Source organism: Pseudophryne corroboree, chromosome 4 (genome assembly GCF_028390025.1).
Source record: "Pseudophryne corroboree isolate aPseCor3 chromosome 4, aPseCor3.hap2, whole genome shotgun sequence".
Classification (NCBI taxonomy): Eukaryota; Metazoa; Chordata; class Amphibia; order Anura; family Myobatrachidae; genus Pseudophryne; species Pseudophryne corroboree.
This window is the reverse complement of record NC_086447.1, coordinates 273,176,030-273,192,188: the sequence shown is the minus strand read 5'-3', so window position 1 is coordinate 273,192,188 and position 16,159 is coordinate 273,176,030. Positions and strand designations below refer to the sequence as shown.

The 16,159-nt window shown below is 46.1% G+C and overlaps 1 protein-coding gene across 1 annotated transcript in view; it reads right to left on the bottom strand.

Annotated features, from left to right (window-relative positions):
* Positions 1-15,756, bottom strand: part of LOC134909351 (lysosomal amino acid transporter 1 homolog) — a 67,110-nt gene extending 51,354 nt beyond the window's left edge. The window contains exon 1 of the mRNA XM_063916130.1: positions 15,335-15,756. Within this exon, the coding sequence (XP_063772200.1) occupies positions 15,335-15,531 (197 nt within the window). The 5' untranslated portion in view covers positions 15,532-15,756. The remainder of the gene's footprint in view (positions 1-15,334) is intronic.
* Between the last annotated feature and the right edge of the window lie 403 nt (positions 15,757-16,159).

Sequence of the window (16,159 nt, the reverse complement as noted above, 5' to 3'; positions counted from 1 at the left end):
TGAACGATTGGACCGCACGTTATTGTGTGCAGTAGTTAGTAATCTGACCTAATACCATTAGAGTAAAGTGGTCACAAACGCTATTTGTACATTCTGACGTGATTTGTGTAATTTTTTATTTTTGGAAGGGAAGTTCGCTGGTCACTCAGGAACTATCCAACAACCGATACTTGCTGGGGACTGGTAGGTCCAGCACGCCCCAGTAAGTAAAGGTTTACAGGGGCCCTGGGTTGGGTACCACAGCTCTGGTTTACAGTGATTGCGGCATAGGCCAACGTGGGCGAGAAGTAAGTGGGGTACTTGATAAACCACCACCGCCGGCCTGCCCAAGGACATCTTGGTTTGTTTGTAAGGGTTCGCTGAAAACCTTGAGATAAAAGATCCAAGGAGGAATAAGCAACGCCTACAGATTATGGGGGCCATTTGTTCCGGTAGGGGGCGATCAACCCAGGTTCAGGTTGATTCGGAGGACCGACCAATTGGGTCGGCAAGATACATTATGTGTGAAAAATACGGTAGTCACACAGAGGTTTTATGTGATGAATGGCAAAGAATGACTGTACAAGACAGGGACAAGTTCCCAAGAATAGGTAGCTTCAGTCCAGAGGTGTTACAAAATTTAAGGAGGAGGATAAGTCTCGTTGAACTAACGAAGAGACAAAATAAACATTATGAATATTTACAGTTATGGCAACAGGAAAGTGAATTACAAAGAGAGTCTATTGACTTTTCTGACTCTTATCTTGAGAGGAGAGACATGGCATCGGGAGAGGAGTTGATTGCGGAGAGAAAAGCACAAGGGTGGAACAATAAAAACGCTCTTAGCAACTGTAATATAGATTATAAGAATAAGTGTAATAAATGTAACAATGATTATTGTAATACTGTTGAATGTACAACTATTAACCTGTGCCAGTTGCACCCCATGTCAAACCTCCCTCAGGAATACAAACAAGACAGTGAGCCCAGAACGATGTCAGCACCTCTTCCAACAATCATCACAGAAGCCATCCAGGTGGACACGACCAAATGGGTAAAGGCAATAATCGAACCCCCTAACGGAGGGTCAGGTGAGGTCGTGTCCACAGGTACGTACAATGTTTCATATCACGCACAAACAGATGTACCCCATATTGTAAGGCCAACACAAGATGATGGAACTGAGCTCAATCTGGCCAGGGTGATCTCAGTCCCCAATGGGAAGACTGACGATCAGGGAATCATTCCCGTCAAGGACAGTGCAATGCGCTGTCTCTTGTCCCGGACCGAATTGAGATCAATTGTGTCTGAATTTCCTGATCCTAGGAAAAATCTAGCCAAATGTCAAAGGTTTATAAAAGAACTAGGAAACGCCACAGAACCCACCAACAAAGAGTGGCGGACAGTGCTGAGGGCATGTTTGCCCTCCAGGGTTGACCCTGAAAAGTTCATTGCTGATTGTAAATTAAACACAGAGGTACCTTGTACGGAGGAACACAATCAGGAATGTATTAGGCAGATTAACCGACAGTTAGGAATATATTTCCCAGCTGCTGTCAAGTGGAATGAAATTTTCTCCATAAGACAAAACGAAAGGGAAAATGTTTCTAATTATTTCAATCGAGCACTGCAAATAATGGCTGGAAACACTGGGATCACGGACATCAAGACAAATGCACAACATAGAAGAATAGCGGTTATGGTATTAATGAATGGTTTAAAAGATGAATTAAAAACAAGGGTACAGACCACCAACCCAAACTGGAGAGATATCTCGGTGACTGCACTAAGAGAGGCCGTCATCAATCAGGATCAGAATATCACCAGATACAGAGAGTCACAAAGAGATAAGTTAATGGCAGCAAAAATACAGGCCCAAACCACAAGACCACCCCAACAAAAGCCCCACACCCCTGCGAGAAATCCAGATATGGTAGTCTGTTACCATTGTCATAGAAAGGGACACATTGCAAGAGATTGTAGATCACGAGAAAGACCACACCATAATCATAAAAACCAAGGAACCAGGGAAGCACAGGGGAAACGATTGATGATGATGAGCATCCGAGCGTTTGAGGAGGCATCAAATCAGCCAAGACCCCATTTCACTGACACTTGGAGGAAGCCCAGGATTTGTTACCATTGTAGGAGAGAAGGGCATTATGCCCACAACTGCAACAGCCCACATAAAGTTAGACCCCCTAGACCAAGAAATGAGCAAAATTACAACACACACCATTATAATCAAGAATCACATAGGCAGGAAAGGTGATTGTTAGGAATGGAGGCAAGCCTGAGGTAACGGTTAATGAAGTGGGAGGTCATTCACTGAAGACACGGGAATGACCAGGTTAAACGTTGTAAATGTATTTGTGAAAAATGTTTTTCTCTTTTCTCACTCTCTATCCCCATCTCTGACGATCATTGGTAAGAATTCAAACATTGCATATTCGCTTGGTCCTTGCAGAAGTCTACCAAACCCCAGCATGACCTATCCACCACAATGTATTCTGGCCAGATACAGACAGTGGAATAATGCAAGTGCTGGTGGGGAGGGACTGCTCAAGGAAACCATTAGACACGTAGATACGACAGCCAAATAGTCTGACAATGTTTTCTTAATGTTGACAATGTTTAAAAATGCTTTGTTTCTCTTCTCTTATTGGTGGTTATTGTCGGGTTATGTAATGTATATATGCACATGAATTGTTCTCTATCTCTTTTGTTTTTTTTTTATTTTCTCTCTCTCTCCTCACTCATGTTTCCATGATTTAAAGATGGTATGTCACCCCTAAGTGTTAACCAATGGTAATGCCAGATTTTTGCTCCTTACAGAAAGATCGTCGGTTAGGAATATTGCATCACCAGAATGATCGTTTTTGAAGACTGAGAGACAACACCTTTGAGAGGACAGCAGAACAAGAAGAACAACAAGACGAGAGAACTTATTATCGTAACGAGTTCTCTCCCCCTCAAACTGATTTTCTTATACCCCATTTACAAATTTCTTCTTTTCTCCTCCTGTAAGATGGACTTGCCCCAAGAGACTGTGATATGGATTTTTCCCGTTAACCATGATGTTGACCAGAGCAGTCTGTTTCGGTGAGAGTACCAGTGAGGTCGAGAAAGGATCCAGAAAGGTCCTGATGACTGAGACGGAGGTGTAAATTTCCAATAGCAACCCAATCACCAAGCAAAGGCGAGTACCGGGCACGATCTAACAACCATGTTATTTGTAAACAACTGTGAAGGAATGTTAGTTCAAAAAGAAAGTTGTATCTGTAGGCTCTGTAACAAAGTAATGCCAATCCAGTTTTAATATCCATATAGACCGGCATCCATTGAGTGACTATCACTCCTTAGTGGGTAACGTGTTAAACCAAACAGATTGTTGGGTATGCTCTCAAGTACCTCAGGGTCACAGTAAATCAGGGCTAGTACCATTTCCTTTAACGTTAGGGGAGGTACTTGAGCTAAGTGGTGGGAGACCGGTGGACCGGAGGTTTAATATCTCCAGCCCTCCTAGTTTGAAGCTCCACCAATACCATGTGGATAGGTCCCTCTTATGTTTTAACATCTCCAATCCTAGAAAACCGGGAAATTGGGAAGTGTCATGGAGCAACCTTACCATGACCTTTTCACACAGAGCAGATAGAATGCCTACAGATACAGAGCTCGTACGCCACATAGCCAGTAGAGGAAAATCTTTCCGGTATCGATATACCTTAGGAAACAGGATTACTAAAGTTGGAGAGGTATCATCAGGATACTGTGCACATATCGTACAAACCGATACGTGCATTAGGCAGATGGAAGAATTAGGGTCAGGAGATTTCACCTGGAAGGTTTGTAACATGGTCATGTCCTTCTCCGTCCCATATGTTCTCCCCGATGATGCATATTTCATATGCGGGAGAAAGGCGTACAAGTGGCTTGCCCCAAACTCTGAAGGATTGTGTTATATTGGAAAAGTATTGCCTGAAGTAATGACTGTTACACATGACAAAATGAAGGACATACACCGTGGTGCCCAAGCTCCTTATACTCACACTCATTACGAGCACCGAGTTAAAAGACAACTGTCAGAAAGGTTAGAGCATCCGGCCTCTGATCTTATCCATGAATCCACCGGGATTCAGGTTCTGGTAGCGTTAGATTTCACTCGTACCGCTCGAGGAGTGATGAATTATAAATACATTTCCGCACTCGCCAATTTGTTAGATAATATCACTGAAATGTATGATGACACGTTTAGATACACTGGAAGAGAACTTCAAGCTTACAAAACAGAACTAGTTCAGCATAGGATGGTTCTTAATTATCTTACAGCAGTAACAGGCGGATATTGTGTTACATTGGCAACACAGTACGGCATAAAGTGTTGCACGTATATCACAAATAGTACCGAGGATCCGGTAGAGGTCATAGACCAAAAGATGGACGATATTCTCCAATTGAAGCGGGAATTTCGTCGAAAACACAATCTCACCCTTGCTGCTGTAGGTAATGAGCTGACTGGTTGGGTGTCATGGTTGAACCCGCGAAATTGGTTCTCCGGTTTGGGAGACTGGGCTCAAGGAGTCATAATGGATGTTGGAAAGTTTCTCCTGTGTATCTTAGGTGTTGTTATATCTATTGGATTGATATTTAGATGCGGGCAGGCTTTGATGAGGTGCAAACAAAGTACAAAAGTGATGAGCTTGAGGAGTGAGGAAACTGTAATTAACCTGGATTTGATTTATGACCCAATGATAGAAACCAGGATGTGATGATGTAATGAGTATACGGTCCGTCTTTCACCCATTTCTATGTTTTCCTCCGAGGTACAAAGACCCACGTAGACGAAGGATTTGATGAGCCAAGGGGCCGACAACGGAAAGATGGAAAGAAGAAGAGCAGACGACCTGATATACAAGATTTTGATGGACAATGCCATGGGTACCCCAGTTTCCCTAGGAACTTTAAAATCACGCTAGCCCAACATTTTTTGTAAATCCATGGACGTTGTTTGCTTTACTCACGATTTATGAGCAAAAGCACAAAGAAGAAGACTCCGATCAACCGACACCAATCAAGACCTCAATCGACGAACGTACATTAACCTGACATAGAATATCATTGCATTTTCCATAAGTGTTCTTTATCTTCATCTCTGCAACCCTCAGGTAATAACACACATAGTCGATAGGGAATACAGGCACAGATAGCAGCAACCACATACCCCCCCCTATTCATGTATCATCAACTAAAATGTGCATCCCCATTGTGTTACAACCACAGCCGAAATGAGCTCGGTAGAGTTTGACAGCCCATCCACAGACCTGTACCACAGGATAAGAAGGAATTCAAATGTATACTTCGCAATACCTCGAAGCTTGATTTACCACACGTACGGCACGATGATACATGACCCTCCAAACATGGACTCATACACACATGCTTCTACTTTCTCACTAGGTCATACCCTCTTCACACCTACTCCATTCTTCTTCCTTTCCCCACCATGGAAATCAATTAACCCCTGACTTACATTTTTCTCCTTAAATGTTTTGTGGCAGTTATTATTGACTGCCAAAGGGTGGACTGTCAAAGTCAGAAAAATGTCTCAATGCACGTTGCCATATTTGCACCGCACACTGGTCCGTGCTGCGCATGCGTACGCTCTCCCGTGGAAGCGCATACCCGCAATAGCGTGCACTCGCACGCGCAGTATGCGCATTTACGGTAGAGTTTATGTGATCGTAGCGTGCGACTCATTCGTTACAAAAGTTCACAATTAATGTAGTTTATAGATCATGTTCCCCTCAATAGTTTCTGTAAGTTTGGTTTAGATAGAATGTCCCTGAGCGGAGGAATCCCTCTTTGTATTGCACGAAGGGTCTAACAGGAGTCATACAGCAGTGTTTGATACCCATCGGAAGAGTATTTAATTAGCAATATTCCGGTGTTGGTTTGGAGCGTATTAATCGCTCGTGCGAATAGTTATGGACATAAGAAGTTTATGTCCATTTCTATGATTTGCACATACTCAGGTATGCGGCGGGAAACCCAGTTTCCCACCCACCTGAGCTGTTGGAAATCGTCACAGCCCACCTGTATGAATCACCCTATGACCTTTTGTTATGATGCAGGGCCGAATTCCTTCGGCCAATGGACAATGGGATTGTAGGACCAGGAGATTGCATTGTGTGTGTGGAGCATAAATAGGCAGGCCGACCACATCCAGCTCTCACTCTCTCATCAACGGTTATCTGCTGATAATCGGGAGCTGGATATCGAGGCGCTGGCGATCATACCCTTGTGCGTAAGTTCTCTCCGTAATCATTGTCTTTCTGTGAGCCAATCTCTCTCTCTCTCTCTGTGTCTATTTCTCTCTCTCTATTCTCTCTTTTCTCTCAAATCTCCCCTAGACTAAACTTTATAGTATTGTATTGTATTGTGTTAGACCAGGATAGCATTGTAGTTTATCCCTTAGTTAGGTGTTTGGTTAGGAAGTCTTTGTTATATTGTAGTGTATCATTTGTACTGTGTTACTCTTTTACAAGTATACTAGATATAATACAGATAATAGGCTTTGGAACCCTAAACAAGTATCTGTGTATTTTCTATAGTGTTAAGTGTTCACTTGAGCGTCGGTGACGCTCAATCAGCTTTGTAGTTAGTCAGGTTACACAAGGTTGCACTTACACCCTGTATTCACATTAAGATATATAGCGCATTACATTGTTAAAAGGTTTAAATATAAAGGTATAGTGTTGTGAGCGTCTGCACCGCTGGTGACCTCCTCGTGGTCTCTAGCGTATGCTACGTTACAGCGAATCTTTCCCCTAGACATAACCAATAACGTGTCCTGTGATCACTGGGCCGTGAGCGAACGTGACGCTTGAGCGTCTCGCCTACGGCTGAGCGATCGTTACGCAAATAGCGTATCATTACGGTATTTCTTAAGTAAGCAGCGTACAGTGTTCTTAGCTTCATAAGGGTTGTTTATACGACAAAGGAATTTAGCATTGTCACCGGGAATGCTCTGACAGAGGACAGGACCCACACTAGCCCTTTGGGGAGACAGAGGGAGAGTTTGCCAGCACACACCAAAACGCTATAATTATATAGGGACAACCTTATATAAGTGTTTTCCCTTATAGCATCTTTATATATATCTCAATATCGCCAAAATCAGTGCCCCCCCTCTCTGTTTTAACCCTGTTTCTGTAGTGCAGTGCAGGGGAGAGCCTGGGAGCCTTCTCTCCAGGCTTTCTGTGAGAGAAAATGGCGCTGTGTGCTGAGGAGATAGGCCCCGCCCCTTTTTCGGCGGGCTCGTCTCCCGCTATTTAGTGAATCTTGGCAGGGGTTAAATATCTCCATATAGCCTCTGGGGGCTATATGTGAGGTATTTTTCGCCAAAAAAGGTTTTCATTTGCCTCCCAGGGCGCCCCCCTCCCAGCGCCCTGCACCCTCAGTGACTGCCGTGTGAAGTGTGCTGAGAGGAAAATGGCGCACAGCTGCAGTGCTGTGCGCTACCTTTAGAAGACTGCAGGAGTCTTCAGCCGCCGATTCTGGACCTCTTCTTACTTCAGCATCTGCAAGGGGGCCGGCGGCGCGGCTCCGGTGACCATCCAGGCTGTACCTGTGATCGTCCCTCTGGAGCTGATGTCCAGTAGCCAAGAAGCCAATCCATCCTGCACGCAGGTGAGTTCACTCCTTCTCCCCTAAGTCCCTCGTTGCAGTGATCCTGTTGCCAGCAGGACTCACTGTAAAATAAAAAACCTAAGCTAAACTTTCTCTAAGCAGCTCTTTAGGAGAGCCACCTAGATTGCACCCTTCTCGTCCGGGCACAAAAATCTAACTGGAGTCTGGAGGAGGGTCATAGGGGGAGGAGCCAGTGCACACCACCTGATCGGAAAGCTTTACTTTTTGTGCCCTGTCTCCTGCGGAGCCGCTATTCCCCATGGTCCTTTCAGGAACCCCAGCATCCACAAGGACGATAGAGAAAAGTCAGTATTTCGGAATATATGGATATGGGATACTCAACCTGTATTAGTATTTTTTTCACGGCACCCCCTGGCCAAAAGCTCTTACAAATGTTCCCACATATTTTGAATGGGGCGCGTGCGCGTCTACAACGCACATGCATCCCAATCGTTCCCGGAAGATGCGCCTTGAACAGCGCGACTAGGCACATATGGAGCCACAATCCATCTGTATTAAAAAAAAAATTCAGAAAAAATAAAAATGAAATGCAGTATATTGTGCTTATCTCATCTTCAGGATCAGTTGTGTGGTGGTGGACACGATTGTGCTTCCGTTTGCCACATTTTATTATTGCCATCCACCAGCTCTGGTTTTGCCTGGACGCAATGGGCGATATTCAATTCTTATATCGCGCCTGATCTCTTGTCTTAAGTGATGGGAGATCACAGGGTGATATTCAATTGATCTTTTAGACCACCCTGATCGCAGCCATAGATATTGGGTTTAGCCGTGTAAAGCAGCTAAACTTAACCAAAGTGCTGGGCGCGATCACGAAGAGTGCCATTTGGGTGCCCAAATGGGTCACTTTTCGTGCATTTCAGCTTGCAACCACCAGGGGGTGCGAGCTGAAATGCAGACGCTGGCAGCCATCACACCCGAATGGAAATACAATTGACTAGTGCAAAAACAATTGAATCTCGCCCAATGACCATAAATAATAAGAATTTACTCACCGGTAATTCTATTTCTCGTAGTCCGTAGTGGATGCTGGGAACTCCGTAAGGACCATGGGGAATAGCGGGCTCCGAAGGAGGCTGGGCACTCTAGAAAGATCTTAGACTACCTGGTGTGCACTGGCTCCTCCCACTATGACCCTCCTCCAAGCCTCAGTTAGGTACTGTGCCCGGACGAGCGTACACAATAAGGAAGGATTTTGAATCCCGGGTAAGACTCATACCAGCCACACCAATCACACCGTACAACTCGTGATATGAAACACAGTTAACAGTATGAAACAATAGAGCCTCTCAACAGATGGCTCAACAGTAACCCGATTTAGTTAACAACAACTATGTACAAGTAATGCAGATAAACCGCACTTGGGATGGGCGCCCAGCATCCACTACGGACTACGAGAAATAGAATTACCGGTGAGTAAATTCTTATTTTCTCTAACGTCCTAGTGGATGCTGGGAACTCCGTAAGGACCATGGGGATTATACCAAAGCTCCCAAACGGGCGGGAGAGTGCGGATGACTCTGCAGCACCGAATGAGAGAACTCCAGGTCCTCCTCAGCCAGGGTATCCAATTTGTAGAATTTTGCAAACGTGTTTGCCCCTGACCAAGTAGCTGCTCGGCAAAGTTGTAAAGCCGAGACCCCTCGGGCAGCCGCCCAAGATGAGCCCACCTTCCTTGTGGAATGGGCATTGACAGATTTTGGCTGTGGCAGGCCTGCCACAGTATGTGCAAGCTGAATTGTACTACAAATCCAACGAGCAATAGTCTGCTTAGGAGCAGGAGCACCCAGCTTGTTGGGTGCATATAGGATAAACAGCGAGTCAGATTTTCTGACTCCAGCCGTCCTGGAAACATATATTTTCAGGGCCCTGACAACGTCTAGCAACTTGGAGTCCTCCAAATCCTTAGTAGCCGCAGGCACCAAATAGGCTGGTTCAGGTGAAACGCTGACACCACCTTAGGGAGAAACTGGGGACGAGTCCTCAATTCTGCCCTATCCATATGGAAAATCAAATAAGGGCTTTTACAAGACAAAGCCGCCAATTCTGATACTCGCCTGGCAGAAGCCAAGGCCAATAACATAACCACCTTCCATGTGAGATATTTCAGATCCACGGTTTTTAGTGGTTCAAACCAATGTGATTTTAAGAAAACTCAACACCACGTTGAGATCCCAAGGTGCCACAGGAGGCACAAACGGGGGCTGACTATGCAGCACTCCTTTTATAAATGTCTGAACTTCAGGTACTGAAGCGAGTTCTTTTTTGAAAGAAAATCGACAGAGCCGAGATCTGTACCTTAATGGAACCCAATTTAAGGCCCATAGTCACTCCTGCTTGCAGGAAATGCAGAAATCGACCTAGTTGAAATTCCTCTGTTGGGGCCCTTTCGGCCTCACACCATGCAACATATTTTCGCCATATGCGGTGATAATGAGTTGCTGTAACCTCTTTCCTGGCTTTAGTAAGCGTAGGAATTACTTCCTCCGGAATGCCCTTTTCCTTCAGGATCCGGCGTTCAACCGCCATGCCGTCAAACGCAGCCGCGGTAAGTCTTGGAACAGACAGGGCCCCTGCTGCCGCAGGTCCTGACTGAGTGGCAGAGGCCATGGGTCCTCTGATATAAATTCTTGAAGTTCTGGGTACCAAGCTCTTCTTGGCCATCCACGAGTATCGTTCTTACTCCTCGCCTTCTTATTATTCTCAGTACCTTTGGTATGAGAGGCAGAGGGGAGAACACCTAAACCGACTGGTACACCCACGGTGTTACCAGAGCGTCCATAGCTATCGCCTGAGGGTCCCTTGACCTGGAGCAATATCTTTTATAGCTTTTTGTTAAGGCGGACGCCATCATGTCCACCTGTGGCCTTTCCCAATGGTGTACAATCCTATTGGAAGACTTCTGGAGGAAGTCCCCATTCTCCCGGGTGGAGGTCGTGTCTGTTGAGAAGATCTGCTTCCCAGTTGTCCACTCCGGGAATGAACACTGCTGACAGTGCTAACACATGATTTTCCGCCTATCGGAGAATCCTTGTGGCTTCTGCCATCGCCATCCTGCTTTTTGTGCCGCCCTGTTGATTACATGGGCGACTGCCGTGATGTTGTCTGATTGGATCAGTACCGGCTGGTTTTGAAGCAGAGGCCTTGCTGGCCTCAGGGCATTTTAAATGGCCCTCAGATCCAGAATATTTATGTGTAGGGAAATAACCTGACTTGACCAAAGTCCCTGGAAGTTTCTTCCCTATGTGACTGCCCCCCAGCCTCAAAGGCTGGAATCCATGGTCACTAGGACCTAGTCCTGTATGCCGAACCTGCGGCCCTCTTGAAGATGGGCACTCTGCAGCCACCACAGTAGAGATACCCTGGTCCTTGAAGACAGGGTTATCAGCCTATGCATCGGAAGATGCGATCCGGACCACTTGTCCAACAGGTCCCTCTGAAAAGTTCTTGTATGGAACCTGCCTAATGGGATTGCTTCGTAAGAAGCTACCATTTTTCCCAGGACTCGCGTGCAATGATGCACCGCTACCTATTTTGGTTTCAGGAGGTCTCTGACTAGAGATGACAACTCCTTGGCTTTCTCCTCCGGGAGAAACACTATTTCTGGTTTATGTCCAGAACCATCCCCAGGAACAGTAGACGTGTCATAGGAACCAGCTGTGACTTTGGACTGTTTAGAATCCACCTATGCTGTTGTAGCACTTTCCAAAATAGTGCTACCCCGACTACCAACTGCTCCTTGGACCTCGCCCTTATAACGAGATTGTCCAAATACGGGATAATTACAACTCCCTTTTTTTTTGAAGGAGTATCATCATTTCGGCCATTACCTTGATAAAACACCCTCGGTGCCATGTACAGTCCAAACGGCAGTGTCTGGACTTGGTAATGGTAATCCTGTACCACAAATCTGAGGTACTCCTGGCGAGGATGGTAAATGGGGACATGCAGGTAAGCATCCTTGATGTCCCGGGATACCATGTAATCCCCCTCGTCCAGGCTTGCAATAACCGCCCTGAGCGATTCCATCTTGAACTTGAATTTTTTTTTTTTTTTTTTTTTTATGTTCAAGGATTTTAATATAAAATGGGTCACACCGAACCATGCGGTTTCGGTACCCCAACCCGTATGGAATAGTAACCCCGTCCTTGTTGAAGTAGGGGCACCTTGAGTATTACCTGCTGGGAATACCGCTTATTAATTGCCTCTAGCACAGCCTCCCTGCCTGAGGGAGTTGTCAGCAAGGCATATTTTAGGAAACGGCTGGGGGGAGACATCTCTAATTCCAGCTTGTACCCCTGAAATACTACTTGGAAGAAACAGGGATCCACCTGTGAGCGAGCCCACTAATTGCTGAAATTTTTGAGGCGGCCCCCCACCGTACCTGGCTACACCTGTGGAGCACCCGCGTCATGGTGTGTACTCACAGGAGGCGGGGGAAGAATCTTGATTCTGGGAACAGGCTGACTGGTGCAGCTTTTTCCCTCTACCCTTGTCTCTGTACAGAAAGGAAGCGCCATTTGACCCGCTTGCTTTTCTGAAGCCGAAAGGACTGTACCTTTTTCTGTGAGGAAACCTGAGGTAAAATTATTTCTTCCCAGCAGTTGCTGTGGATACGAGGTCCCAGAGACCATCCCCAAATAATTCCTCACCCTTATAAGGCTCTCTATGCGCTTTTTAAGTCAGCATCACCTGTCCAGTGACAGGTCTCTAATACCCTCCTGACAGAATGGACATTACATTTATTTTGGATGCCAGCCGGCAAAATATCCCTCTGTGCATCCCCCATATATAAGACAACGTCTTTAATATGTTTTTATGTTTGCCAACTATTATCCCTGTTTGACAGGGTCACCAACCACGCTGCAGCAGCACTATCTGCAGGTCTCAGTCTAGTACATGAGTGTGTAAATACAGACTTCAGGATAGCCTCCTGTTTTTTATCAACAGGTACCTATTAAAGTGGCCGTATCCTAAGACGGCAGTGCCACCTTTTTTGACAAACGTGTGAGCGCCTTATCCACCCTAGGGGATATCTCCCAGCGTAACTTATCCTCCTGGCGGGAAAGGGTACGCCATCAGTAACTTTTTATAAATTACCAGTTTCTTAACGGGGGAACCCACGGTTTTCACACACTTCATTTATTCATCTGATGGGGGAACAAAACACTGCCTGTTTTTTCTCCCCAAACCTAAAACCCATTTATAGAGGTTAAAGTCAGAAATGTATAACACATTTTTTATTGCCGGGATCAAGTCACGGATTGGATTGTGTATATGTCTCCACCTTGTTGACACTGGAGTCAGACTCCGTGTCGACATCTGTGTCTGCCATCTGAGAGAGCGGGCGTTTTTGAGCCCCTGATGGCCTTTGAGACGCCTGGGCAGGCGCGGGCTGCGAAGCCGGCTGTCCCACAGCTGTTACGTCATCCACCCTTTTATGTAAGGAGTTGACACTGTCGGTTAATACCTTTTACCTCTCTATCCACTCTGGTGTCGGCCCCACAGGGGGCGACATCACATATATCGGCCTCTGTTCCGTCACCATATAAGCCTCCTCATTCAACATGTCGACACAGCCGTACCGACACACCGCAGACACACAGGGAATGCTCTAAACGAGGACAGGACCCACAAAAGCCCTTTGGGGGGACAGAGTGAGAGTATGCCAGCACACACCAGAGCGCTATATACTGCAGGGACTAACTGAGTTATGTCCCCTATAGCTTTATATCTATATATATAATGTATACTGCGCCTAAATTTAGTGCCCCCTCTCTCTTTTTTTAACCCTTGTAGACTGCAGGGGAGAGCCAGGGAGCTTCCCTCCAACGGAGCTGTGAGGGAAAATGGCGCCAGTGTGCTGAGGAGATAGGCTCCGCCCCTTTTTCGCGGCCTATTCTCCCGTTTTTTATGGACTTCTGGCAGGGGTATTTACCTCATATATAGCCCCTGGGGCTATATATTGAAGTATTTTTGCCAGCCAAGGTGTTTTTATTGCTGCCTCAGAGCGCCCCCCCCCAGCGCTCTGCACCCTCAGTGACCGGAGTGTGAAGTGTGTATGAGGAGCAATGGCGCACAGCTGCAGTGCTGTGCGCTACCTTGGTGAAGACTGAGCCTTCATGCCGCCGATTTTCCGGACCATCTTCTTGCTTCTGGCTCTGTAAGGGGGACGGCGGCGCGGCTCCGGGACCGAACATCAAGGCTGGGCCTGCGGTCGATCCCTCTGGAGCTAATGGTGTCCAGTAGCCTAAGAAGCCCAATCCGGCTGCAAGCAGGCGAGTTCGCTTCTTCTCCCCTTAGTCCCTCGCTGCAGTGAGCCTGTTGCCAGCAGGTCTCACTGAAAAGAACAAATTCTAAGACTATAACTTTCTAAGAGCTCAGGAGAGCCCCTAGTGTGCATCCAACCTCGGCCGGGCACGAAATCTAACTGAGGCTTGGAGGAGGGTCATAGTGGGAGGAGCCAGTGCACACCAGGTAGTCTAAGATCTTTCTAGAGTGCCCAGCCTCCTTCGGAGCCCGCTATTCCCCATGGTCCTTACGGAGTTCCCAGCATCCACTAGGACGTTAGAGAAAATTTGATTTGGTCATGTACCCCCAACCTGTAGTACCCCTGCAATTGTCCTGTGGCACCCTGGCACTCAGAGGCAGATTTATTAAGCCTGGTGAAGTCATAAAGTGGAAGGTGATAAAGCACCAGCCAACCAGCTCCTAACTTCCATGTCACAGGCTGGGTTTGAAAAATAACAATTAGGAGCTGACTGGCTGTTGCTTTATCACTTCACCAGGCTTAATAAATCTGCCCCTCAATTTTGCAACCACTGCACAAGGGAAGATGCTTAAACAGGTTAAAGCCCAACTTTCATTTTTTTTATTAGATTTTTTCTTGCACTCCAGTTTAGCTTGTTTATTACAACTTGTGTCAGGTGATTTCCCAGGTGTACATTATAGTGGTGACCACTAATGGGGTTGTCTAAAACCAGAGCTTCCCAAACTTCACCTTTACAGTCCAGGATTAAGAATATCCCTGTTTGAACACAGGTGACTTAACTACTACCTCAGTCAATTTAATTAACTATCAAGACTTTAGCATGGATATACTTAAAACCTGGCCTGCAATTGCAGAGTTTGGGATTGGGAAGCACTCTGTTTAACAATTGCACAAAACCATTGATGGTTTGTGTTTTACACACGGGCCTGTGCAAAACGTATGCATTTCACCACTGTGCTTACCCAGAAATAATAAACCATTGGCCTCTGTCCTTTGATAGCCAACCCTACAGTATCTATAATAAGTGCAGAGTACTTGGTGCACACAGGCCCCTGGGATATATATATACCATATTCCCATGTGGCAGGTGTATACTTTGCAACTGCACTGGAGAGAGGAGGGGGCCTGTTCCTCTTAAATCACCCTTGTTGTGGTCTTACTTTTAAAAGCCTGCAAACCAGGGAGCATATCTTATGGCTAACATTAACGTGGCAGCAATTGCAGTGTTCACAATTCTGATAGAGAAGGACTGACTAGATGGGGATAATGCTGGCAGTTGCTCAGCTTGGAAGATATTTGGAACATTCTCTATTGTTATAGTACATAAGGTGAGTGGAGTTACGGTACATATAGATACACATATAAAGAACTTACGGTAATGCAGCAAAGAGGAAGCAGCCAATGGAGAGGAGTCCTATGATCACACTCCAATATTCCCATACATTCTCCACACACTGCTCCAGCAGATGCCAGATCCACGGGCTTCCGTTAGGACACAGCATCCTTCTGGCCTCTATCCTAGATACATTCATAGCACCGAGCAGAGGATACCGGGGGCCATTGTCCGCCATTTTACTGCTTCCCCTTTCGGACAACGGAGCCCACCGGTCCCCGGCTCAGGCCTGAGATCAGAGACCCTCTGCCCGACCACGACCAGCAGCCAGAGTTGCTAACTCTAAAATAAAAAAACAATCCCGGCACCAGCGTACTCACTCCTGCTTGTCTCACCACACACACATGCTGATTCCCGACCCCTCCTTTCCCTGTCTCTACACTGTCCAATCCACGTCCTCCACTATGAGCTCAGGCAGAGCCCCTCTCACTTCCTGATTGCATTAACTCCTTCAGGCCCTAAGGCCTTGCTAGTGCACTGGGTAGACTTCCATAGTAAAGCAGGAGAATGCAATGTATTACAACAAGACTAGGCATTTTCCATAGTAAAGCAGGAGAATGCAATGTATTACAACAAGACTAGGCATTTTCTCTAAAACATACATACATATAAATATATATATATATATATATATATACTAGGTGATTCATCGCGAACCTACGGGCGCTCATCGCTACGCCCCCTTAACCCTTGCAGGCTCTTGTGGTGTGCAATATTTTTATTATATGGAGTATTACCTCCAATCATAATTGTGTGAGTGATTAAATATTGCATGTACAAAGGGCTTGCGATGGTTAAAGGGTCAA